General features: G+C 46.8%; 1 protein-coding gene across 1 annotated transcript in view; it reads left to right on the plus strand.

Moving 5' to 3' along the window:
* The first annotated feature begins 6,477 nt into the window (after positions 1-6,477).
* The window catches only part of LOC121873705 (ADP-ribosylation factor 6-like), a 31,105-nt gene continuing 9,966 nt past the window's right edge, over positions 6,478-27,616 (plus strand). Inside the window, 4 exon segments of the mRNA XM_042377408.1 lie at positions 6,478-6,571; positions 12,428-12,476; positions 27,358-27,473; positions 27,475-27,555. Of these exon segments, the coding sequence (XP_042233342.1) occupies positions 27,369-27,473; positions 27,475-27,555 (186 nt within the window). The 5' untranslated portion in view covers positions 6,478-6,571; positions 12,428-12,476; positions 27,358-27,368.

Below are 27,616 nucleotides of genomic sequence, written 5' to 3' on the forward strand. Positions count from 1 at the left end.
AAACATTTACACAAGTTTATGGATAAACACACTTAATCATATACCCCTCCCCCCCCTACCCACCCACACACCCACCCATTCGCGCGCCGCACACTCATAAATGCATAATGCTTTACACCCACATCAGTGACTACCGAACACTTTACTTTATTCTGTTCGTCACGGATCGGTTTGTTAGAATAGGTGGCCAAGGGGTGAATTAATAGAAGCTACTAAACACTTCTGAGAACATTACTCACTCTCTCATACCTGGAACTGATAGATGCTCGCCCCACTAGAGGTCATAGCGTAAGGCTGAAGACTCCACAACAAGTTCAGGAAATTGAGGCAACTTTTTTGAGTGAGAATTGTGAACTGCCGGTACGTTCCCAGCCCAAGGTCTGGTATTCCAATTTCTTGTACTAAAGCTGGACAATACAATGTGGAACAATGTAACAAAGAACAGACCAACTGCCCGAATGAGGATTAAGATAATAAGTGATGTAATGCTCATTAAAATGTTAACACATATCCTCTCTAAGGTCTTTCCATCTTGAGTTTTCTCTGAAGATAAAACGGTCATGTATAACTCGCCCTTATCTCATGTTCTTCATTCTGTTCCCACCTTTAATTTCTTTTATTTCTGTTGTCGCCGTTTATCCGTTTTCTCTGTTCACTGTAAATTATCAAGTGTGCTTCTATCCTCTGTTAATTCATCATTCCACTCATTATCAGCTAACTAATCATTCTGGCAGTTGGTCTGTTCTTTGTTATGTACTTTACTAATCAGTATAAGTGTGAGAGGAAACCTGTTGTTAAGTCAAAGTAAAAAGAGTCATGTTGGATAACACAGCTCTTAATTCCCGTCTCTATCTCTGGCCAAGACTCGAACCAGAGAGAGCAAGGTCAGAGATACATGCCTTACCACTATAGTCTGGAGAATTATTATTGAATGTTAATGAAGGTAATTCTTTCTGTTTTAAGGAGTACCTAAGGGTTCAAGGATAACAAAATTACTCCAGCTATCTCAGGTCATCCTTGATTAAATTGTTCTACTATTTACCATTGGTTACTTGTTCTGAGTATATATATATATATATATATATATATATATATATATATATATATATATATATATATATATATATATATATATATATATATATATAACAATTTGTCTAGAGGATCTTAATGGGAAAATAAGCTTGCAATGAATTTTTGACAAATACTAAATTAAATCCACTTCCTGTCTACCAACGTTTATCTATATGTACTTTATATCAATATGGTAAGCCAATATTATTTTAAGGGGGAAGTATAAGTGTTTGTGTGTGTATAAGAGCACAGGTTGACAGGTGCTCCAAGCTGGGCGCTTCTCGTGCTTCTTTTGACCCGGTTTGACGAGAGGCGGAGGAATACACATCAACCCCTATCTATCTTACACAAAAATTAAATCCTATACTTATAATAAATTCCTTTTAAGTTATACCAAATTGTTATTAATGAGTGAATATAAGGTTAGATAAGGGAGAATATAATGATTTATGGAGTTGAGGTTGATGGTGTGGTGAGGAACTACTTTGTTTATGGTTCAAGCTGGGGAGGTGGAGCTGACAGCCACGGGATGCCTCTTAGTACCTGTTAACCCCCTTTATTCCACTCTACTACATGCTAAGGTAACCATTATCACTTCTATCTATCATTTAATATTATAATTTAACATTGAGAGGTTATATTAATGGGATTTACTAAGTGTTATGGGGCGTTTACCTATACGAGTTTTATCTACATGTTGAACCCCAATGTTAACTTTATATGGTGATTAATGTTTATTATTTTTATTGGCTTGTTATACCTTTTATCTGTTTGTCTTATCTGTCTATGAGTGTTTGGTCTGGTTTGTTTATTTTAAGGTGTGGTTTGTTGTCTTGAGGTGTGTGAAAGGTTTGGTATTTGATGTTCTTTAATTGTGGTAGAAATATGTGGTTTATTTTTAATTTGTGTGATTTATTCTCGTCTGTCAGGTCGGATTATTACCTCAATGACGGGTTATTTTTGTATCATCTTTATTGGGTAGAATTTATCGTTTCAGTCATCCATCTATTTGAAATGAAGGTTAGAATTGTTGAAAATACATGAAAAAACTATTGGAAAACATTAATTTCAACCTAACCTAACCTAACCTAACCTAGCCTGGCCTAAACCTAACCCAACCTAACTTAATCTAAACCTAACAACCTAATTAACCTAAACCTCACCGGATGACCGAAACAACATTAGTACCCTTTATTGCAGAGTTCCATACGTCGGTTTGTCAACTAACCTAACCAAACCTAATATAATACAGTACGTACAGTATATCTTACCTAACCTAACCAAGCCTAGTGTAACCTAATCTAACCTAACCTAATCTAATATAACCTAACCTAACCTAGAGCAAGAATCAACGTGACGATATTTGTCTGTACAGTTAGCTTCGGTGTAACAAAAATATGGTGAATGACTCTGTTAAAAGAATGTATCAGTTCACACAATATATCAGTAATGTTAAAATGTTTTACCAGTTACTTAAGAAAAATAAATAAATTACTCATAAGAATGTTGTACTGTTGGATGCACGGAAATTATTCTCGGGTCTCGGTGAAAAATTCTACTCGACTGGTCCTAAGTACTGTACTATACCGGGATAGACAGTACTGTTCTTTTTCCCCAATATGACGCAATTGAATGTCTGTCTGCGTGTCTTGGGTAATTCAGCGGGTATTATTATTGTTTTGGTCATCCGCTGAATTTTATGTTTTTCTTATGGTTTATTTTAACTTCCCTATACGAGGGTGACTGAAACAATAATTTTACCCTTCGAGGAATTAATGACCCCTTCCAGATTATGTCAGTTTTTAGCACTAAATGTTGGCAACAGTCACATAACATACTGGTTCACTCCTCCTGAAGGCATAGTTCCTCACAAGGTATTATTGGTAATACTTTAGAACAGGGGTCCGAGTTAACCAGCAACTCGAGGGGAAATTTTTCAATGGAGAATCTTTTGCTCACCTGAAGACTATCCCATAACAGGCAGAGGAGTTGTAATTTTTGTGGTAGTATTGAGGTTTTTTTCTCTTGACGGGAATCTGTGTCGGAAAGTTACCCTCCAGCGGTGCCGTATTGACTGTTGACGTTAATGATTCATCGTAGATGAGATGAACCGACCAAACCAAGCTGCCTTGGTGTGGAAGTACTGCACTGTAGATTATTAGTAGGTTTGGAGACTAAAACTATGAAAGTTGTACAGTAATTCCATCGCCTCTCTGAGATATTCTTGAGCTAAGAATAATTTTTCCTCCTGTAGAAAATGTTCCTAAAGTTGCTGGTTAACTTAGTCTTCTTCCAGAGCATTGCCATATTGTTTATTATTATTGCATCAATACTTATAGTTTTTTTATTATCAAGATTCATTTTATTATTAAGGTTCATTGAAATCTGATAATGAAAACAATAAGAATTTGTAGCCAATCTAATGTTTCACAGTTTATTAATTTCAAATTTCTATAAACTTTTATTTTTTTTTACGAATGTTTGGTGTTATGACGACAACTTTTCTTCTATAATGTTATAAAAAATCATTAAACCCTTGTGTATGGGATCCCCTCTCAGCTGAATAAAATCTCCTGACATTAACTGAACAAAATTTAAAATTGGCGTTCCTGGGGTAATGGTAACAGGTGATTGGGGCAGGATATCAACTGCTGCCTGATGAAACCCTGACTGGCTCAAGTGACTTCAATGTCCAAGTCATATATTTTGATCTTACTGACTGGTAATAAGGTGCTCACATAGCCCTGCCTGGTCTAACACTCATTATGTTACCTGCACCTTACAGTACTGCATCTCTTGTGGAACTTAAAACTTTTGGTGGTCATTTATGTTAATCTTGAGTGGCTGAACATTTACCACCATGTTAAGTTCATGGTGACAGCTTATGAACAGGGACACTGGAGGCTGAGATTGGGTTTTGTGTTAACTTCTGGACACAGTATTTGGGAGAATCCTTTGGGGGTAGAGGCTGAGGAAGGTGTTTGGCATGTGGAGAGGAAGTTATAGTGTTTCTCATTTAGGATAATTCATGTCTGGGATTTCACTAAGACCTCAGGAGTTATCAGGGAAAGTGTTAGGGAGAGAAATATTTCATGTCCAGCTGCACTTCACCATGTGGCTTGACTCTTTGCTCACTAGGCCATTGGTCTGTCATCAGGAGACCTTGGCATTATTGGTCTGGACTTATCTAAACAATTACTTAACGTTCCTAAAGGCAGCAGAATCATAAAAAGTGGTAATTAAAAGGGCAGGTATTATCCCACTCAGGTGAAGCTGATGTCACAACCAGTCGCACATTACCGTACCTGGTCTGTGGGTTGGCTACAACAAGAACAGGTGTCGAGCCCCCATTTGTACAGAGTGATTCACTATATGTAGCTATGTGAGAGTATTTACAGGTGTTTTGGTTGAGTCACACAGTCATCATCATTAGTACAGTACAAGTACAGTATATTTAATGAGCATTTACTGGTATTTATTTCATATTACTGTCCAAGGGTTGATTAAGGTTAGGTTAGGATAGGATAGGTTGTATGGCAGAAATCAGGGCCGAGTTTTATTTGCCTCTTATGTACCTTAAGAAACTTCATTTAGGGTCAGTACCTTTTTATTTTTCTTGGGTTGACATGAAAGGAACCAGGCTGAACCCTTTCCCGTCTTTTTTCACCGAGTGTTGTGGCAATTGCAGTGATCGTTGGTGTGGGTGAACGGAGGCGGCGAGCGGTACTATAGTTCAGTGGTCTACGGGTGTCCCTCCAGTTATGGTGACTCTATTTACCATACGGTGTTTTAATATACGATAACTGCTGATGATAATGTACGGTAGCTTTTGACGATAATGTGTTTCTTTTCACGACAAGTACAGGTGTTTACAATATTTCAAATTACTATAACTTTGATATTTCATTTTACAATATATACGATGCAGTATTTTAGTTTATGAGGCGTTATTTAAATTTACGATAACTATTTACAATATTTTGATTTTACCATGTTAGAAATTTCCCTTTTTTGTTTAATTTTGCCTTTTTTTTTAATTACTGTAATGTATGCTGTGCAATACTGTATTTATTTTATCTAATTTTTTATTTTTTGGTGATGGTGGAAAAGGAATGAAAAACTCTAGTGGTAAGAGACCGAACTAAGACACCACTTTAGACGTTAAATTGCAGGGGATGAGCTGTGCCGAGGCTGGTGAAAACACAGCGGCCATCGGGAGAGTTTTGGTATGACAGCACAGTGACTCGGTCAACTGTTTTTAGATTGTTACAAAGTGGTTTTACATATTTATTTATTTATTCGTTTTGAGGAATAAATCTTCAAATTAAAAATGGTAGTGAAACATAATTCGATATATGATGATCTTATACACTGTACTGTCCAATAGGGTGCTGGGGATGGTGACTCTATTGTAAACAGTTAGGCCAATACTGTACCTGTTGGTGTGAGTGTGTGTGTGTGATAGAAGGAAAGTAAGAGAGAGAGAGAGAGAGAGAGAGAGGGTAGTGTGTGCATGTGAGAGAGAGAGAGAGGAGGAGTTTGGCATTTTATAATCCACACAAAGTAAAAAAAAATAATAATTATCTTTGACAAATGAGATACCAGACCAAGTTAGAGATACCAATGTGATGTTGAGTAATAGTGGTGTGAGGGTAAGAAGGATAACACAGGTACTGGGTTTAGTCTACTCCCGGTCACAAGTTTGGGGCTGAGAGGACAAGAGGTTTGGAACACTGTGTTTAGATGAACTGGGTAGTGATGAGTTGCTCAATCCTAGATCTTTGACCTGTTAATGGTGTTTCAGGGTCAGCCACACACACACACACACACACACACACACACACTCACACACACACACTCACTCACACACTCTCACACACACACACACTCTCTCACACTCTCTCTCTCTCTCTCTCCTATATTAATTGAAAGATTCCTGAATTAGATCACCTGAAGATTAACCCCCCTTGCTTATTTCACCTTGGGATTAACCACCCTGACACTAAGCTAATATTAACCTAACCCAGCTTAATCTACTCAGATAATATTGGGTATTTTAATCAGCTTGTGGAATAAGCTGGGGTAATCTTCAGGTGATCCTATAAATTTACTGTATAATATAATTCATAATATACAGTATATACAGTACAGTCCATACAGAAGATGACTTCACTACAGTATATATTTTCCAGGTGAAGGTGAGACAGACAGACAGTTAACCTGCATTACTCGTATAAGCAGACAATAGAGAACTTTTTTTTATGACACAGTTTCTTATCAGGAGGAAATGCTTGACACACACTCGCTCATACGCACCTCGTGACGTCACCGTAGTTGTAAGATAAACACCGGGGTTTTAGGCGTGAGCTTTTTACCCTTTGTCTTGTTAGTCATCGGCAGCTGCTCGTACTGTTCTGGGCTGTTGTCTTGTGGCCTTGACGAGTGTTGATGTCGTGATGGGTAATGGAAAACAACACGTTATGGACGTTGAATGATCGTAAGTTGCTTTAACCGAACACCATCCATGCCGGGTCGACGGGATTAATAACCTCTTCCCCTGCGTTCTGTTATTCTCTTGTGGTTGTGAAACATTTTTCTGGTTGGAATGCCACTTGTGCTGACTCATGTGAATTTGGGTAAATCCCGCCCTCTGTATTGTGCTGTAATGTCTGTTAATGTGAAAGATACTGTACTGCACCTTTCTTGATTCTTCTGAGTAAATTTACCGTTCTGTAGATCCACTTTTACCGTGGGATTTTGTAGCCCTGTAATGTATGTAATGTGTTGTAATACTGTGTACCACCCACTGTAGCTGTTCTGTGTACCACCCACTGTAGCTGTTCTGTGTACCACCCACTGTAGCTGTTCTGTGTACCACCCACTGTAGCTGTTCTGTGTACCACCCACTGTAGCTGTTCTGTGTACCACCCACTGTAGCTGTTCTGTGTACCACCCACTGTAGCTGTACTGTGTACCACCCACTGTAGCTGTTCTGTGTACCACCCACTGTAGCTGTTCTGTGTACCACCCACTGTAGCTGTTCTGTGTACCACCCACTGTAGCTGTTCTGTGTACCACCCACTGAAGCTGTTCTGTGTACCACCCACTGTAGCTGTTCTGTGTACCACCCACTGTAGCTGTTCTGTGTACCACCCACTGTAGCTGTTCTGTGTACCACCACTGTAGCTGTTCTGTGTACCACCCACTGTAGCTGTTCTGTGTACCACCCACTGTAGCTCTTTCACCATATGTATTACTGATATTTTAAGCGAGGATATTGTTTATTTATTATGCAGTGATTACAGTGAGAGCCAAGCAAGACACATACAGTATACTTACCATCAATTAGGAGACAACTATCCATAATGGCCCGAAACATATGTACTAACGTGTGACAGAGAGGCGGTGATTATGTATCAACCTTTTGTGGACGACATCAAAGCTCAAAAACAGTTGGGGGTCTATTGTGTGTGTGTGTGTGTGTGTGTGTGTGTGTGTGTGTGTGCGCTGGCTGACTGACTGACTGACTGACATTCCAGGTGTTGGGTTGCCTGTGTTAGGTGAGCTGGCCTATACTTACACCTCCTCCCTGCTCCTCCCCACCCCCACCTCCTCCCTGCTCCTCCCCACCCCCACCTCCTCCCTGCTCCTCCCCCCACCTATCAGATACCATCATATCTCCTGTGGTCTCGTCTACCTCAGCTCCTCCTCCTCCTCCTCCTTGCTTAGCTCTGGTGAGGAGAAATGAGGGCTAAAATGTTGTCTGTCTATCGGTTTTTGTTTATCAGCTGGTGTGTGTTGTGAGCGTAGTAACTCAGATAGACAGACATAGTACATCCTGTGGCGTAACACTGTCTACACGTCCCGTCCGTCTCTCTGTCTGTTGTGTTGTTTTCATCTGTCCGTCTCTGTCTGTTGTGTCTTCGTGAATACTGTATAATATGTCCACTCTCCTGTCTCCTACTGTACCCGTCCACTGTCCTGTCTCCTACTGTACCCGTCCACTGTCCTGTCTCCTACTGTACCCGTCCACTGTCCTGTCTCCTGTACCCGTCCACTGTCCTGGCCCACACTGTCCTCGCTACCTGTCCTCGCTACCTGTCCTCGTTACTGCCCTCGTTACCTGTCCTCGTTATTGTCCTTATATGGTCGTTTGTTTTAAATTACGGGCGCCTCTCGTCCACCCAGCTGTGAATAGGCGCGTAATTTTACTGTTGGGAAAGTGAAGGCAGTCGAGTGCAGTGTCGGATCAGTCCTCATAACCTAACCTAACCAAATGTGCTGTCAGGCCTATGGGAGGGAGGTGGCTGGGTCGAGTCTTGCATCTCCCCCTACTCTCCTCGCCTAATGACCTTGCTGTAGTTTGAGGTGATTAGTGGAGCTGTATGGGTCATGTTGTAGTGGTTGGTTTTGAGAGTTGTGTTGGTAAACATTTAGTACTGCAGGGTGTTGTAGTGAACATTTGTGATAAATTGTTGTGACAGCCAGTTCTGTTTAATCACACACACACACACACACACACACACACTCACATTCACTCACATTGGGGTGTGGATGAGGGTGTGGGGGGTTGTAAGTGTGTGTGGATGGTGTGTGTGAGTGAAGTGAAGTGTGTGGGGGTGTTGGGGTGTGTGGGTAGTATATGTGTGTGTGGTGTGGGGTTTGGTATAAAACACACACCCACCTCCCCCCCTCTCTAGGCCAGGTGGGGGAAGGTTAGGGTTAGGTTAGAGGGGAGCGTTGAGATGAGAATGTCAGTGTGGTCTTTACCGTGGTAGTCTGTTTACGAGAACCTCCCCTCGTCTTCCTCCCCCTCCTCCCCTCCTCCTCGTTCCCCACCTCCTCCTCGTCTTCCTCCCCACCCCCCTCCTCCCTTCTTCCTCCCCCCCCCTCCTCCTCGTCTTCTCCCCTCCTCCTCGTCTTCCTCCCCCCCTCCCTCGTCTTCCTCCCCACCCCTCCTCTTCTCCCCCACCCCCTCCCCCGTCTTCCTCCCCACCCCCCCCGTCTTCCTCCCCCACCCCCCCCTCCTCTCTTCCTCCCCCACCCCTCCTCCTCGTCTTCCTCCCCACCCCTCCTCGTCTTCCTCCCCACCCCCTCCTCCTCCTCCCCCCCCCCATCCCCCCCCCCCCCTCTCTTCCCCCCTCCTTCCCCCCCCCCTCCCCTCGTCTCCTCCCCCCTCCTCCTCGTCTTCCTCCCCCCCACCCCTCCTCCTCGTCTTCCCCCCCCACCCCCTCCTCCTCGTCTTCCTCCCCCACCCCCCTCCTCCTCGTCTTCCTCCCCCCACCTCCTCCTCGTCGTCTCCTCCCACCCCCTCCTCCTCTCTTCCCCTTCGTCTTCCTCCCTCCTCCTCCTCGTCTTCCTCCCCACCTCCTCGTCTTCCTCCCCCACCCCCTCTCCTCGTCTTCCTCCCCACCTCCTCCTCTCGTCATCCTCCCCACCCCTCCTCCTCCTCGTCTTCCCCTCTCTTCCTCCCTCCTCCTCCTCGTCTTCCTCCCCCCTCCTCCTCGTCTTCCTCCCCACCTCCTCCTCGTCTCTCCTCCCCATCTCCTCCTCGTCTTCCCTCCCCCACCTCCCTCCTCTCTCATCCTCTCCCCCACCCCCTCCTCCTCCTCTCTTCCTCCCCCACCTCCTCCTCGCCTTCCTCCTTCCTCCCTCCTCCTCTCCTTCCACTACCCCCCCCCTCCTTCCTGTCCACTACCTCCTTCCTTCCCTTCTTCCTGTTCACTACCTCATCCTCCACCTCCCTTCTTCCACCTCCCACCTCCCCTTCCCACCACCACCTTCCCCACCACCACCCCCCTCCACCTCCCTCCCCCTCTCCACTCCTCCCACCACTTCCCCTCATCCACTACCTGTCCCGCTCATTTGCATCACCACACACACCTCACCTGCTCTTGATTCACACCTAATTGATTTATTCATTTAAAGCCAATTCCACCACTCCATTTGGTCTGGTGGCGTGGTGAGGGTGGTGAGGTGAGGTGAGGGGTGGTGGGGTGTGGTGAGGGGTGGTTCCTGGGGAGGGGAGGGGGTGGTGGCTCTTGGAGTATCACCATTACAGGACAGGGAGGGGAGGGAGAGAGGTAGGTAGGGAAGGGGAGTGGAGGAGGGAGGAGTGGAGGAGGGGTAGAGTAAAAGAATGGTTGAATTGAATTGAAACAGTTTATTTAGCCAGAAAAAACACAGTTACAGAGTGGATAATAATAACAATATTAACAGTGGAGAGAACCTGAGCTGCACCTGATATATACTATACATTGATCTCAAGGAAGTATTATGTAACATTTAGTATCGTCTGGAATAGTACAATAGCATGGTGGTAATAAGAACCTCTCATAATGTAGGGAGGGAAGAGGAGGAGAGAGGATGGGGAAAAGCGAGATAAGATACCGTGACCTCCCAGACGATAGTAACTTCACTGTACCGTACTATAGGGCGAGAGGGTACCACAACAAGACACTGTACGGGATTCACTTGTGGTTTAAATGTACTGTACAGGGGTATGGGGGGTTCGAGTCATCTGAAGATTAGGCACCCTTGGTTATTTCACTTGATTGAACACCTAACGTAACCTAACCTAACACCACCTCTACCTAACCTAATCACACCTCACCTCACCTGACCACACCTCCCTCGCCCCTCACCTGACCACACCTCTCCCTGCCCCTCACCTGACCACACCTCTGTCTCGCCCTCACCTGACCACACCTCTGCCTCTGCCCTCACCTGACCACACCTCCTCCTCGCCTCACCTGACCACACCTGCCACGCCCTCACCTGACCACACCTCCGGCCGCCACGTCAGTATTGCTCCTCACCCACACCTGAGGGAGGGGAGGAGATATTCTGCCAGCTATCAACACCAGGAAGCCTCATCACCTCCACACGTCTCGTCTTGTAGAGGAGGCGTGTGTGTGTGAGGAGGGCAGGGGGGGGGGGCAAAGGACCAGGATGTGCCAACATGTAAGGGAAAGTCCACAGGATATAACTCGAACTGTCTTCAATATGTAAACAACAAGAATAACAGCAACATCAACAACAACAGCAGCAGCAACAACAGCAGCAGCAACAACAGCAGCAACAAAAACAACAACAACAACAACAACAGCACACTCGACATAACTGAAGTATAAATAAAGTAAAACTAACTTTCCACAGCACTTACAAGACTCTCAACTCAACTCTTATATCTTAAGTAATGTCTAAGAGCTTTGACCACAAGTAGTGTAGGTATTATTTCCTTTATATTACACTAGAGGTTATTGTTATGGCTGAAGGCATTATACACGGTGGTTAATCTTGAGGTGAAATAAGCTGTGGTTAATTTGAGGAAATGCTGTGTGGTTAATCTTGAGGTAAATAAGCTGTGTGGTTAATCTTGAGGTGAAATACTGTGTGGTTAATCTTGAGGAAATAGCTGTGGTGGTTAATTTTGAGATGAAATAAGCTGTGGTTAATTTTGAGGTGAAATAAGTGGGTGGTTAATTTTAAGGAAATAAGCTGTGTGTTAATCTGAGAAATAAGCTGTGGTGGTTAATCTTGAGGAAATGTGGTGGTTAATCTTGAGGTGAAATAAGCTGTGGTGGTTAATTTTGAGGTGAAATGTTGGGTGGTTAATTTTAAGGAAATATGCTGTGGTGGTTAATCTTGAGGGAAATAAGCTGTGGTGGTTAATCTTGAGGGAAATAAGCTGTGGTGGTTAACCTTGAGGTGAAATAAGCTGTGGTGGTTAATCTTGAGGTGAAATAAGCTGGGGTGGTTAATCTTGAGGTGAAATAAGCTGTGGTGGTTAATCTTGAGGTGAAATAAGCTGTGGTGGTTAATCTTGAGGTGAAATAAGCTGTGGTGGTTAATCTTGAGGTGAAATAAGCTGTGATGATTAAACTTGAAATCCACTTACAAAGTCAAGGACATGTTCCAGTCACGCCATTATCTACGTACGGTACAAAATCACGGACACTTACACACTTGGGACTGCAGCATCACCACCACGGACCAGTGTTACGTCACGGACCAGTGTTACGTCACGATCAGCTGTTGTTTATGTACGTGTTGCCTGTGTTATTCCCGGGTTATAAATGACGTGTCGCGGTCACCTGTTATGATGGATGGTTTGTGTGTTGAAGAGAGAGAGAGAGAGACGCCTAAGAAGAAAGCGAGGTGTGAAGGGAAGAGGATGGTGGGTAAAGAGGTAGGATAGTGGGGAGGTAGAATTGCAGGTCGACCACAGCCACGAGTCTCTCTCTCATATGTGTGTGTGTGTGTTTTATTTGTTGACGTGACTTTTTATTTTGTTAATGGTGGTAACTTTTATTTGTTTATTTGTTTATTTATGTTTTGTTTTTATTTACAGGTAATTAAACGTGGGAGGTTGAAAGGTTCCTCTTGAGTGCTGGGGTGAGGTGAGTACTCGTGTGTGTGTGTGTGTGGGTAAGGTTAAGTTACGTTAGGTTTAGGTTTTAGGTTACGTAATTTTGATAAGTGTGACTATTACAGTAACACACACACACACACACACACACACACACACACACACACACACACACACACACACTCACTCACTCACCACTCACTCACTCACTTATAAACCCACCTTACACTTATATAATTATCGTGGTGCGTCATTGTTACTTCAGTCGACACTTATAATTGGTGGAGTGTTAATTAAGGCAGGTAATTAAAGAAGAGGGTTAGTTAATTAGTGGAAAGGTGAACTGTGGGTATTTTAATAATGCCCGCTTGATAATGGTGGTGGTGGTACGGGGGCAAGGGTCAAAGTTGGGGAGGAAGGTTGGGAGGCGCCATTTCTTCCCATCTTGGTGATCATTCTCATCTCCCGTGTGCTGGAGGCGGGAGCTGACGGTGGAGGGAGGAAGGCTGACGGTGGAGGGAGGAAGGCAGGCTGACGGTGGAGGGAGGAAGGCTGACGGTGGAGGGAGGAAGGAAGGCTGACGGTGGAGGAGGAAGGCTGACGGTGGAGGGAGGGAAGGAAGGCTGACGGTGGAGGGAGGAAGGCTGACGGTGGAGGGAGGAAGGCTGACGGTGGAGGGAAGAAGGAAGGCTGACGGTGGAGGGAGGAAGGCTGACGGTGGAGGGAAGAAGGAAGGCTGACGGTGGAGGGAGGAAGGCTGACGGTGGAGGGAGTAAGGCTGACGGTGGGAGAGAGAAAGGTTCGACGGTGGAGGGAGTAAGGCTGACGGTGGTGGTGGTGGCCCTTCAGGATGTGGCTCGTTACTGAGGGAGGACTGGCGTGGTGGTGGTTCTTGTGTGTGTGGACGGTTCACATTGTTCTTATCTTATTTTTGAAGGTCTCCTGTTTCCCCTCTCCTCTTTCCTCTCCTCTCTTCACCTCTCCTCGTTCGTTTGTTCTCCCTGGTCTTTCTTCCTCTCCCCTTACTCCTATTCGTATATAGATCTCTCTTGTCTGCTTCCTCCTTCATCTTCCTTCCCCCCATTCCCCCACTCCTTCCCTTCCCTCACCCAACCCCCCTTTCTCCCCTTTTGCTTCTTATTCATTATTTCTATCATCCTCTCTCTCTCTACAGCAGCTGACACACACACGCGCCTGTAGATATATTGTCTCCACACACACACACACACACACACACACACACACACACACACACACTGAGGCGGAAGTTAGTTGATGGCTGCTCAGTTTATTTCCTTTACTGTTATTACCCTAAGTGAGTGTGAGAGCTGAAGACAGGAGGGCGACAACAATAATTCACGTTATTATCACACGTCATCATCATCATCATCACACGTCATCATCATCATCATCATTGGTACATCTGTTGTCCTTCCCACTGTCCATATGTCGCTCATCATCACCACTATCACCACCACCACCACCATCCAGGCTTTTTAAAACAGTTTGCTGTGCTTCCTGTTCTGGTAGTGGTGGTAGTGATAGTGGCTGTGAAAGTGATAGTGGTAGTAGTGGTTGTTGTGGTAGTGTGGTGGTGGTGATATAGTGGTAGTAGTGGTGGTGCAAAGAGTGGCGTCAACCACGTGTGGGGATTGTTGTGGCAGGTCTCTCTCTCTCTTCTCAGACCCAGCCACGAAGGGATGGAAGAGGAAGAAAGGTGAGGGAAAAGTAAATGAACGGGGTGAAGTGAGGAGAGGGAGGATAGGTGAAGTGAGGAGAGGGAGATAGGTGAAGTGAGGATAACTGAGAGGTGAGGAGAGGAGACACTTCCTTGGGGGTTTATTGTGTGTTGGAGAGTGTAGTGTAGGAGGAAGGAAGGAAGGAAGGAAGGAAGGAGGGAAGGAATGGAGGGAAGGAGATTTGGGTGGCAACTGCTTGTGAAAATCACTTTGTCTTCTCGAACCTCAACCTCCCTCCCTTCTTTCCTCCCTCCCTCCTCTTCCTCCCTTCCCTCCTCCCTCCTCCTTCCTCCTCCCTTCCCTCCCCCCCAGGCTGGTCGGTCAGATGTTGTACACAGACTGACAAGGGATTTCCCCTGTACTTCTTCTCTCTCCCACCCTCCCCCCATGTCTCCCCCCCACCCTTCCTCTGGTCATCTTCGTCGTCCTTGGAGGTAAACAGAATAGAGAAATTGTAGTCTGTTGCTTATCTCTCGTGGTGGGGGGTGGTAGTAGTGGTGGTGGTTGTGGTGGTAGTAGTGGTGGTAGTGGTGGTGGTAGTAGTGGTGGTGGTTGTGGTGGTAGTAGTGGTGGTAGTAGGTGGTGGTTGTGGGTGTAGTGGTGTAGTAGTGGTGGGTTGTGGTGATGGTAGTGGTGGTAGTAGTGGTGGTGGAAGTTGTGGTGGTTGTGGTAGGGAGTAGCTTACCTGTATATAGCTGATGTACACACACACACACACACACACACACACACACACACACTGATCACGTGGGGACAATTCAGGTGTTATGTGTTACCTGAAGTTCTTGTGATCTTACCTGTAGGGAATAGATTACCTGTGTGAATCTGTAACACCTGGTGAAGCGGTAGTTAAACGTGTGTGTGTGTGTGTGTGTGTGTGAACCCAGGTTAAAGCTCACAGTCTAGTATGAAACGAGTGACGAATAGAACAATGACAGCTTTTCCCCCACCTCTCCTCCTTCCTCCTTCCTCCTTCCTCCTCCCTCCTATCCCTCACCTTCCTCACCCACCCCCTCTCATCATCTTGTGTTGGTCGCGGCCATTAGAGAAGAAAGGATTAACCTCAAAAAGGTATAAACAAAAGTAAAAAAAGTAAAAAAAAAATAATAGTTTAATCTTCCGTGTGTGTGTGTGTGTGTGTGTGTGTGTGTGTGTGTGTGTGTGTGTGAGCACTCACTGTAACAAGATTACACCTAATCGATAATCACTACTGAACTTGAACCTGCCCCTATGTGTGTGTGTGTGTAATAATAATGATAATAATAATAATAATAATAATAAAATAATAATAATAATAAACGGTTTATTAATAGAGTTGCAGCCGGTGGCTGAAAATATACAGACTACATTTGATTTAGACATAATGATATAATATGCAGTGAATACATTTACAGGCTGTACAGTACATAAATCAGGAGTTGTTTATTATTTTAACAATAGATGGGATGGTGCTGTTTTATATCTATCGGTGCGGGCTCTTATGGGCTGAATTTGTTGTAGTGGCGGACTGCGGAGGTGGGGGGGCTGTGTGTGGCAGGAGGTGGCGAGGGTGGTAGTAGTCCACGGCCAAACCTTTCCAGTGCTTGGTGGTGGAGGTCACTGAGGGATGGCATTTCCAGGGTGGAGAGAGCGTTGGTGTAGCCGGAGTATTCTGCGCCGAGCATGATTCTGCAGGCCCTTTTCTGTACCTTCTCTAGCTGACGTTGTGTGTGTGTGCGCGCGCGTGCAAGTGACACACACACACACACACACACACACACAGACTAGCGAGGACTGCGTGGTATGCTGCACAAGGCTGGTCAACACCCCTTGCATGTTACCTATTGCATACCAGTACAACACCATGACCCACTCGCATGCATACCACACTGGTTATACTCCCACTCCACCACCCCACTCATACCACCCCACTCCACTGCCCCACTCACCGCCGCACTCCACCGCCTCACTACTGTCCCACCTAGCCCCACTCATACAGCCCCACCACCACCCCACCATACCACCCCACTCCACTGCCCCACTCACCACCGCACTCCACTGCCCCACTCACCACAGCCTCACTACTGTCCCACTCATACAGCCCCACTCCACTACCGCCCCACTCCACCATCTGAAAGAACGTCCTCGTCTTAATGTACAGTGATCTCTAATAATTGGACAGGTGTAACGAGGTGGGGAGAGACAGGTAGATATACTGTCCCCAGGTGAGACAGTGAGAGACAGGTAATTAGGACCGGTGTTCATCAGTTTACAGGTGTCGGTCGGGTGTCACCTGTATTGATCCTGTGTCTTATGAAGGACTAGAAGGTTTACTCTCTCTCTCTCTCTCTCTCTCTCTCTCTCTGTCTTCTCTCATCTCTGTCTTCTTCATCTCTGTCTTCTCTCATCTCTCTGTTATGTCTTTGTCTCTCTCCTCAGTGTGTGTGTGTGTGTGTGTGTGTGTGTGTGTGTGTGTGTGTGTGTGTGTTGGTATAGGCTCGGCGGGCGGGCCTTCTCCAACGGCAGGAAATAACAAGGTCATATCTCTCTGGGGAGAAGCGGCGGCCCCCTCAGTCCTGTGATGGCCCTGACAAATACACGAGTGGGAAGAGAGTGATGGAGTGGGAGGTGATGGAGTGGGGAGGGGGGATGAGTGGTGTGGGTGATGGTGGGAGGGGGGTGATGGTGTGGGGAGAGGAGTGATTGTGGGAAGAGGGTGATGGTGTGGGAGGAGAGAGAGGGTGGTGATGGAGTGGGTGGTGGTTAGTGGTGGTGGGGAGGACATTGCCCTGACCAGCCCGTTATGGTGTGCAAGTAATTATTGTGGTTCCTCCTCCTCCTCTTCCTCTTGTCCTTTCCTCTTCTTCCTCTCATCTTCCTCTTCCTTCTCCTTTTTAAACATCATCTCTGTTTCTTCCTTTCCATCTGTGTGTGTGTGTGTGTGTGTGTGTGTTGTCTGGGTACAATATATCTTCCAACTGTGATATTCTCAGTTACTACCCCCCTTCCCTCCTACCCCTCCCCTCCTCCTACCCCTTCCCTCCTACCCCTTCCCCTCCTACTCTTCCCCTCCTACCCCTTCCTCCTACCCTCCCCTAAAGCCACCGGTGCCACCACCTCGACCCAGTAGCACCTTACCTAGCTCCCTGGCACTGGTTCATGGCACTAACGATGGTTGACCTGACACAATGACCCAGGCAGCTGATCGTCGTGGTGGTGGTAATCATCAGTGAACGCCTCCCACCCACCCCCACCCCCTCCCCTCCGAACCACAACACCCATAATACTTGGATATTTAACACTTTAGTCACCCTGCCTCTCCTCCCCTTAACCTCTCCTGTCCTCACCCATTATCCATCCTCTCTCCCCACCCCCACCCTTTAAACTTTCACACCCTTTAATCCCACCCCCACCCCTGTGTTGTGCCATTTACTGTTAATTGGTGACCATAAATGGAAAGTCTTATTACATGTTCAGTACAAGTTTGTTACTGGTGATACTGTACACTATCTCCTGCCTAGTGGTGGTCACATACATACATACATTACATACAGTACATACATATATACACACCACACCTCTCTCTCTCTCTCTCTAATAAAGCCGTCTCGACCTAAAACCTTTACCTCAGACATTACTCTCGGTGATGACGTTCGTGAGCAAACGGTGCCGACGGACGGACGGATTGACCTACGTCCTGCCGTGTGTGTGTGTGTGTGTGTGTGTGTGCGCGTGCGTGATGTGTGTGTGTGTGTGCTGAGTGTGTGCACCTCTTCTCAGTGCTCAAGAGAGACACAAACAATCAGTGTCTGTAAGTGTTGCCATTATCACATCTCCTCTTTTGTGATTTATATTACCTTTATATGCGGTAATTACCTCCCTAATGAGAGAGAGGGGAGAGAAGGGGAGAGAATGAGATATGGGAGGGGAGGAGAATGGGAGAGAAAGAGAGATATGGAGGGGAGGAGAAGGGGAAGAATGAGAGAGAGAGAGAGAGAGAGAGAGGAGGAGGAGAATGGAGAGAAGAGAGAGATAGAGACTTGATTAGAGCTATTGAGGAACATGTCATCAGTATATATTGATAAACAAGTAGAGTAAAAGAGAGACAGAATGGGAGAGAATAAGAGAAAGAGGCAGGGAGAGGAGAAGAGAGAGAGAGAGAGAGAGAGAGAGAGAGAGAGAGAGAGAGAGAGAGAGAGAGAGAGAGAGAGAGAGAGAGAGAAATTCGTGTTATGAAAATATTACAAGAGTCGAGAAAATATTTTGCAAGAGGCGCGAGGAGATGGAGTGGAGGAGGAGTGGAGTGGGTGGAGGAGAATGGAGTGGATAGAAGAGTGAAGTGGATGGAAAGTGGCAGAGGAGATGGATAGGTTAAGCAACGTGTGGATAGGAAAAGGTCATGAACGTGACCTAAACACGAATAGCAGTGGATGTTGTTGAGTAGTTTGGCAGGACGAATCACCTTGTTTCTGTACTCTTTATGCTGTTAAACCTGTAACTATGTTTAAAGTTCTCAAGCATGGGTGTACTCACATAAATAGTACTCAGGAATGGTTGTACTCACATAAATAGTACTCAGGAATGGTTGTACTCACATAAATAGTACTCAGGAATGGTTGTACTCACATAAATAGTACTCAGGAATGGTTGTACTCACATAAATAGTACTCAGGAATGGTACTACAAAATAGTACTTAGAATGGTTGTACTCACATAAATAGTACTCAGGAATGGTTGTACTCACATAAATAGTACTCAGGAATGGTTGTACTCACATAAATAGTACTCAGGAATGGTTGTACTCACATAAATAGTACTCAGGAATGGTTGTAATTACATAAATAGAATTCAGGAATGGTTGTACCTACATAAATAGTACTCAGGAATGGTTGTACTCATAAATAGTACTCAGGAATGGGTGTACTACATAAATAGTACTCAGAAATGGTTGTACTCACATAAATAGTACTCAGGTGGTTGTACTCACATAAATAGTACTCAGGAATGGTTGTACTCACATAAATAGTACTCAGGAATGGTTGTACTCATAAATAGTACTCAGGAATGGGTGTACTCACATAAATAGTACTCAGGAATGGGTGTACCTACATAAATAGTACTCAGGAATGGGTGTACTCACATTGGCACTCAAAATAATGATGGAGAGGAAGGAGGAGGAGGTGTAGGAAGTCAAGAGAGAGAGAGAGAGAGAGAGAGAGAGAGAGAGAGAGAGAGAGAGAGAGAGAGAGAGAGAGATTAATTGGGAGAATGGGTTGGAATGTTAAGACGACTACAGCTGTTGTTGACGAAATACTGTCCTTGTGTTGTTGTGTTTGTTTTGTTATTGTTGTGTGTGTGTGTGTGTTTTCAAGTGTCGTGTTGTAGTGTTGTGTTTGTGTTGTAGTGTTGTGTGTGTGTGTGTGTGTGTGTGTCGTCAGGTAGGAGAGTGAGAGAAAAGGAGTGAGTGAGGGAGGGAGGGAGGGAGGGAGTTTGAGTCACTGGCCACCAGCTTAACCTAACCTTAGTCAGTGTATGTGTGGACGTGGTGAGTGACGGACGTATATTAGTGAGTCATACATGCTTACACTCATCCTCTCTCCTCCGCTACGTAAGAATGGTACGTGTTATTAATATTTACTTATGTATAGATAGATAGAGCCTTCTTGTTGTTGTTGTTGTTGTTGTTGTTGTTTATCTTCCCCGTGTGTAAATATCTCTCGCGTCTTCAGCATAATAGAGATAGGAAGCAGGTAATGAGGGTCTCACCTGTAGCCCTGAATGAGGTGTGTGTTATATTACCTTTATGGTAACCTCACAGGAAATACCTCAGCCTAGGTACAGGTGTGTTGGTCGTCTGGGAGGTTGGGTGGTGGGTAAGGCAGAGTGGAAGATATGGCAGGCCGGCCTGGGGGTGGTGAGGAACGAGGTTAGGTTCGGGTGATTAATCTTCAGGTGAAATAAACTGGGGTGGCTATTGTTCAGGTGAACTTACAAGATTAGCAATAAGAAGTGGTGCTGAAAAGGCCCCATACAACACCTGCTAAACGTGGGAAGAATAATGATGATGATGATGATGATGATAATAATAATAAATAAATAATAATAATAATAATAATAATAATAAAACAACAACAACAACAACAGTGTATAAAGGAGGTGGTGGTCAGGTTAGGGGTCATTGCACGCAATAGCGGATTCAGGTGAGGGAGGGAGGGGGTCTACCTGGTCACGTGCCTCAAGCCCTCCCTCTCCCTCTTGCCCCCTCCCTCCCTCATGCCCCTTGACATGAGCATTTTAACAATAAATATAATACAGATTAATCGTGTGTGTTGTGTATGTATGTATGTATGTATGAATGTATGTATGTATGTGAAGAAGAAGAAGGAAAGTGGACCAGGTGGAAACAATGCCGACAGGTAAGGTGGAGGTGTGGCAACAGGTGAGGAACTCTGTGACGTCAGCAACAGGTGAGGAACTCTGTGACGTCATCTAGCAGTGAAATGAAAGGAACAGTGAGAAAAAACAATAACAGCAACGCTTGAAGCTAGAGGCGACGGTGAAACAGAAATTATGGTGAAACGCGTAACAGTGAAAGTGAAACGTGAGGTGGAAGTGAAATAGTGAAAACGGAGGTGGAATGAAAGTGAACAGTGAAACGGGAGGCGAAAGTGAAACAGGAAACAGTGAAACGGGAGGTGAAAGTGAACCAGTGAAACGGGAGGCGAAATGAAACAGTAAAACGAGAGGCGAAAGTGAAACGGGAAACAGTAATACCAAGAGGCTGGATTATTTCAACAGGTGATAATTGACACGATACAGTGAAGCCGAATAATTGTTGACGTAATTAAACCTTATGTAGAGTATTTATTAAACAGATGTGACACAGACAGACACAGGGACGAGAGAGACAGACACAGGGGCAGAGAGAGAGAGAGACAGACAGGCAGACACAGGGACAGAGACAGGCAGACAGACAGACAGAGAGAGAAAGCAGAAAATGTATAGAATAATCAAGAGAATGTGATAAACGTGAGAGGAAGAGACAGACAGACAGACAGATCCGTTGATATGAATAGAAACTGAGGGGAGATAAGAGCGAGTGAAAGCGAGTTGAGAGAAAGTAGTGAAAGTGTGTGTGTGTGTGTGTGTGTGAGAGAGCAACTGGGTAGAGCACGAGGAGGGGGAGAAAAGGAGAGAAAGTAGGAGGAGGAGGGGGAGACGAAGGAGGAGAGGGTGAAAGGGGAAGAAGAGAGAGAGAGAGGAGGGGAGTAAAGTGTGGATGAGAAACAGGAAGTGAAAGCTAAGAGAGAGAGAGAGAGAGAGAGTTTTCACTGGGGAGAAAATAAGAAATAAATAGTCGGTGAAAGCAGTGGAAAGTGATGGACAGGTGAAAGCATTATTAGACAGGTGTAGACTTTGGGACAGGTGAAATAAAATAGACAAGTGTTAATAGAAGAAAATGGAGGACCAGACTTATAGATACGAGGAAGAGGAAGAAGAGGTTGGAGGAGGAGGAATGGGAGGTTGAGGGTAGCGGTAGTAACCTCGTTATACCACCCAAAAAAAACACCTGCTCTACCTAACACACACACACACACACACACACACACACACACACACACACACACACACACACATCCGTTCTAGCTGTTCGTATAGTGGGAAACTGGACACGCATGGGGGGGGTTTGACGTGTGTGTGTGTGTGTATCATAACAATGGTGGGTGGTCTGTTTACCTGTCATTAGTGTACAGTGAGTTATCTGTGTATTGTACTAATTAACAAGTCATTAACACCAGGTATAACGTGTTTGGTTGACCATATGTTTAGTGTGTGTGTGTGTGTGTGTGTGTGTGTGTGTGTGTGTGTGTGTGTCGTCATCTGCTATACTGATGATCACGTTTGACACTCCTACTCACATTATTATTATCATCATCATTATTATTATTATTATTATTATTAAAACTGAGCTGCTGAGTGTGATATATACTGTAGGTATACAGGAAACGGGTCACGCACACACACACACACACATCTCCTCTTACTTCACCCCCACCCCACCCCACCCCGGCCCCGCCTTCACCCCTCCTCTCACTCCTCTCTCATTCTCTCACTTCTCACCTCCTTCAGGTCTCACCTCTTCTCTCGCCCTCCTTCAGGTCTCTCACCTCTTCTCTCACCGTCCTTCAGGTCTCTACCCTTCTCTCACCGTCCTTCAGGTCTCTCACCTCTTCTCTCGCCCCTCCTTCAGGTCTCTCACTCCTTCTCTGCCCTCCTTCAGGTCTCTCACTCCTTCTCTCACCGTCCTTCATGTCTCTCACTCCTTCTCTCACCCTCCTTCAGGTCTCTACCCTTCTCTCACCGTCCTTCAGGTCTCTCACTCCTTCTCTCACCGTCCTCAGGTCTCTCCCTCCTCTCACCCTCCTTCAGGTCTCTCACTCCTTCTCTCACCCTCCTTCAGGTCTCTCACCTCTCACCTCCTTCAGGTCTCTATATGTCTTCATCCCGCATCCAAGACTGACTGGCTGGGGGTGGGGTGGATATTCACTTAATTCTTCCGTGAGTCAGTACGTCCATCACAACCCGAGTTAGGAAGGGGGGAGGTGGCTGATTGGTTAAGTAGGTCGGGTTAGATGAGAGAGGATTAGGTTGCGTGAGATTGGTTGAGATAGTGTGTTTGGTGTGTGTGTGTGTGTAATGAACAAGCCTCGGTCATGTCGGTCACACCTCGAGGGCTGTTACATCACCTTACCTTGACCTCCAGTAGGGTGAGATTGTGGTGGTTAATCTGTATGAAATAAACTGGGGTAGAGAGGGGAAAGATGGGGTAGAGAGGGGGGAGAGGAGGGAAAGATGGGGGCAGCAAACAACACATTCCTGGAATATCCACACCATCGACAGTTCCCACAGTGGTGAAGTCAGTGAGACGTACAGCCACACCTTCCTGTGAGACCACCACCTTTCCCGTTAGTACACACACACGCACATACACACCCACACACACACCCACACCCACACACACACACACCCACACACACCCACACACCCACACACACCACACACACCCACACACACCCACACACACACACACACACACACACACACACACCCATATACACACACACACCCACACACACACACACACACACCACACACACCACACACACACACCACACACACACACACACACACACACACACACACACACACAATAAATGGTACACCTTCATTATTTTCATCGTTTGCAATTTTAATGAAGAAATGAAGAGTAGAGGCGGGTGATGAATAGAGGGGGGGTAGGGGGAGGAGATTGTGCGGAAGAGGGAAGGCGGTTAGGATAGAGGAAGGAGGAGAGGAGGGCAAGAGAAGGTCACACCACCCTTAAATCCCTGGGGTGCAGTCTCCATACCACTCTTAAATAAATCCTAACCTAACCCAACCCAACTTTGCCTATCTACCCTCATGTTACCCCCTTTACCCCCTTCTCTCACTTCACCCCCCCACCTCACCTGCCGCAGCCACCTGTACTGATAACCGTGAGTTCAACAAGATTTCACAACAGGCGTTATCAAGAGGTCATGATGAAAGTATTGAGGCGGGGCCATGACGGGGCGGGGCGGGCGGGCTAAGGGACGGTGGGGGGGCGTGGTGTGGCACATGTATTGCCTGTGAAGAAACTTGGAAGTTAAGTCAATGTATGTAGAGTGACTGTCTGTCTCTGTCCGTGTATCTGCTGTAAGGTTAGGTGTGTGTGTGTACCATGTGTGGGTGCCTTTGTGTGACTGTGTAGGTGTGTGTGGGTGCCATTGTGTATGTACAGGTGTATGCCTTTGTGTGACGTGTAGGTTTGTGGTCCATGGTGGTAGCATTGTGTATGTACAGGTGTATGCCTTTGTGTGACTGTAGGTGTGTGTAGAGATGGCGCAACTGGACAATCGACCACATACTTTTCCTGGTTACATATCCTCTTCCCCGGCCTCGTGTGTGTGTGACATTATCCTTTAACTTCATCAGGAAAGTCTGTAACTTCTCCTCAGTATAGGTCAGTATTACCTACACTGTAATGTTTACATCAACAACACTGAGGTAACATTCCTCAGAGCTTCCTCCTCTGCTGAATCGATTTTTTCGTCTTTACACAGACAGACGCTCACAACTTTCTGCTAACAAGTGAGACGAAAAGTTCTGGACCTTATGGTTAACTTTGGAGTGTGTGGGTGAGGGATGGGGTGGGTGGGGTGGGCGTGGAGTGAGGTTGGGCGTGGCTAGACTAGACTGAGTTGGGCTCCAGTATGTTAGGCTAGGCTGAAGACGCACCACAGGACTCCCAAGACCCGCCTTACTCTACACACCACAGGACTCCCAAGACCCGCCTTACTCCCAAACACTGCTATAATACTCTTAAGACTCTCTTAATATCCTCTACACAAACAGTAAATATGACGCAAAAATAATAATAATGACAATAATAATAATTATATAATAATAATAATAATAATAATGGCGATAAAATAAAAACAATTGCAATAAAATAATAATAAAAAAACTAAAATGATGTTGGGACGAGGGAGAAGGGTGGTGGGGTGGAGGAGGGTGTGGGGAAGGAGGTGGGAGAGAGGGGGTGGGGTGGAGGAGGGGTGGGGTGGAGGAGGTGGGTGGGTAGGAGGGTGGGTGAGAGGGGTGGGTGGAGGAGGGGGTGGGGTGAGGAGGGTGGGGTGGGGTGGAGGAGGGTGGGGGAGGGGGTGGAGGAGGGTGCTGGGTGGAGAGGTGTGCTGTGGGTGGAGGAGGGTGTGGGGTGGGGTAGGAGGGTGTGGGGGAGGGAGGTGGGTGGGAGGAGGGTGGGGGTGGAGGAGGGTGTGCTGTGGGTGGAGGAGGGTGCTGTGCGGAGGAGGGTGTGTGGGTGGAGGAGGGTGTGCTGTGGGTGGAGGAGAGTGTGGTGTGGGTGGAGGAGGTGTGTGGGTAATAAAATATACATATACAATCTATGTAATTTGTGGTAGAGCATATATATAAGCTTTGTATTCATTAAAGGGTTGTGTAGGGGAGGGTGGGTAGAGAAGGGTGGGGTGAGAGGATGGAGAGGGGGAGAGGGATGGAGGAGGTGAGAGGGATGGAGGTGGGTGAGAGGGATGAGGGTGGGGTAGGAGGAGGAGGAGTAGAGGGTGGAGGAGGGGGAGAGGGATGGAGGGTGGGTGAGAGGGATGGAGGGGTGGAGGAGATGGAGGGGTGAGAGGATGGAGGGAGGAGAGGATGAGGTGGGGTGAGAGGATGGAGGGGGTGGGTGAGAGGATGTGGAGGTGGGAGAGAGGGATGGAGGGTGGGGTGAGAGGGATGGGAGGGGGGGGAGAGGGATGGAGGGTGGGTGAGAGGATGAGGGGGGAGGATGGAGGAGGGGTGGAGAGGGATGGAGGGGTGGGTGGAGAGGGATGGAGAGGGGTGAGGGATGGAGGGTGGGGAGAGGGATGGAGGGGGTGGGTGAGAGGGATGGAGGGGGTGAGGGGATGGAGGGAGGGGGGTGGGTGGGAGAGGGATGGAGGTGTGGGTGAGAGGGATGGAGGAGGGGGTGGAGAGGATGGGAGGGTGGGGAGAGGGATGGAGGGGTGGGTGAGAGGGGATGGAGGGGTGGGGTGAGAGATGAGGAGGGGGTGAGAGATGAGGGGTGGGTGGAGAGGGATGGGAGGTGTGGGGAGGATGGAGAGGGGGTGAGAGGATGGAGGGGTGGGTGAGGGATGGGAGGGGGAGAGGATGGAGGGGTGGGTGAGAGGATGGAGGTGGGTGAGAGGATGGAGGGGTGGGGTGAGAGGGATGGAGGAGGGGGTGAGAGGGATGGAGGGGTGGGAGAGGGATGGAGGGTGGGTGAGGGATGGAGGAGGGGTGAGAGGGGATGGAGGGGTGGGGTGAGAGGGATGAGGGGGGTGAGAGGGATGGAGGGGTGGGTGAGAGGGATGGAGGGGTGAGAGGGATGGAGGGGTGGGTGAGGGATGGAGGGGGGGGTGAGAGGGATGGAGGTGGGTGAGAGGATGGAGGGGTGGGTGAGGTGATGGAGGGGTGGGTGAGAGGGATGGAGGTGTGGGGTGAGGGATGGAGGAGGGGTGAGAGATGGAGGGGTGGGTGAGGGATGGAGGAGGGGGTGAGAGGGATGGAGGGTGGGGTGGAGAGGGATGGAGGGGTGGGTGAGAGGATGGGGGTGGGTGAGGATGGAGGTGTGGGGTGAGGGATGGAGGAGGGGGTGAGAGGGATGGAGGGGTGGGTGAGAGGGATGGAGGGGTGGTGAGAGGATGGAGGGGTGGGTGAGGATGGAGGAGGTGAGGATGGAGGAGGGGGTGAGGGATGGATGGGTGGTGAGGGATGGAGGAGGGGTGAGAGGGATGGAGGAGGGAGTGAGGGAAGGGGAGAGTGATGGAGGAGGTGGTGGGTGCTGAGGGAGCGAGGAAGAGAGGCGGTAAGGGACTTTAACATTTAAAGACTCATAAAAGTGTGAGGATCTACATACCTCACACCCCCACACCCCCCACCTCCCTTCCTCCCTCCCCTGTCTCCATTCTTTCCCTACCCACGTTCTCTCCCTCTCACCCCTCCCTCTCACCCCTCTCTCCTCTAATCCCTCCCCATGGCCTGCAATATGCCGTATAGATCCATAATGAAGTTTGGTACTGATTAAACACCGTGTGTTCATCACCACCACTACTACAGTAATAATACATAGACTCGACTGTATCCTGCCTCACATACACCATACTGTATCTCAATGTATTTTCAACCCACTGTAGGTATTGTCTCGACTACAGGTACAGAAGAAAATAATTATGTGTATCTTTTTCCATGTAACTTGATTTTTTTTTTTTTTTTAGAATAATTTTGTATCATTATTTTTATTTTATTTATTTTATTTATTTATTTATTTTTGGTGCTGTTGATAACCTAACTTAACCGAACCTAGCTTATTTTCACAGAATGATTAAATACCGTAATGCTAACCTAACCTAACTCCCTTGGTAGCATTAGGGTGGTTAATCTTCAGGTGAAATAAGCAAGAGGTGTCTAATCATCTGGTGTGCAATAAACACCAGTGTCTATAATGTACAGGTGACCCAACATTTGTACGTACAGGTGTTTTAATTAGCGTACCTTGAAAACAGTTTACAGTACAGCACCGTTGCCCCACTAACACAGCTTTTTTATTTATCCTTACAGGGGCGGGCAGGATGGGCAAACTATTAAGTAAGATTTTTGGCAACAAAGAGATTCATATCTTGATGTTGGGGTTAGATGCAGCCGGCAAGACCACCATCCTCTACAAGCTCAAGCTGGGCCACCTTAGTCACCACCATACCGACCGTGGGGTTCAATGTTGAGACGGTCGCCTATAAGAATGTCAAGTTCAATGTTTGGGTAAGTGTGCGGCGCGTGCGTGCGTGCGTGCGTGTTATCATTTCTGGTGACCTGTGATGTA

Source organism: Homarus americanus, unplaced genomic scaffold (genome assembly GCF_018991925.1).
Source record: "Homarus americanus isolate GMGI-L3 unplaced genomic scaffold, GMGI_Hamer_2.0 scaffold43895, whole genome shotgun sequence".
Lineage (NCBI taxonomy): Eukaryota > Metazoa > Arthropoda > Malacostraca > Decapoda > Nephropidae > Homarus > Homarus americanus.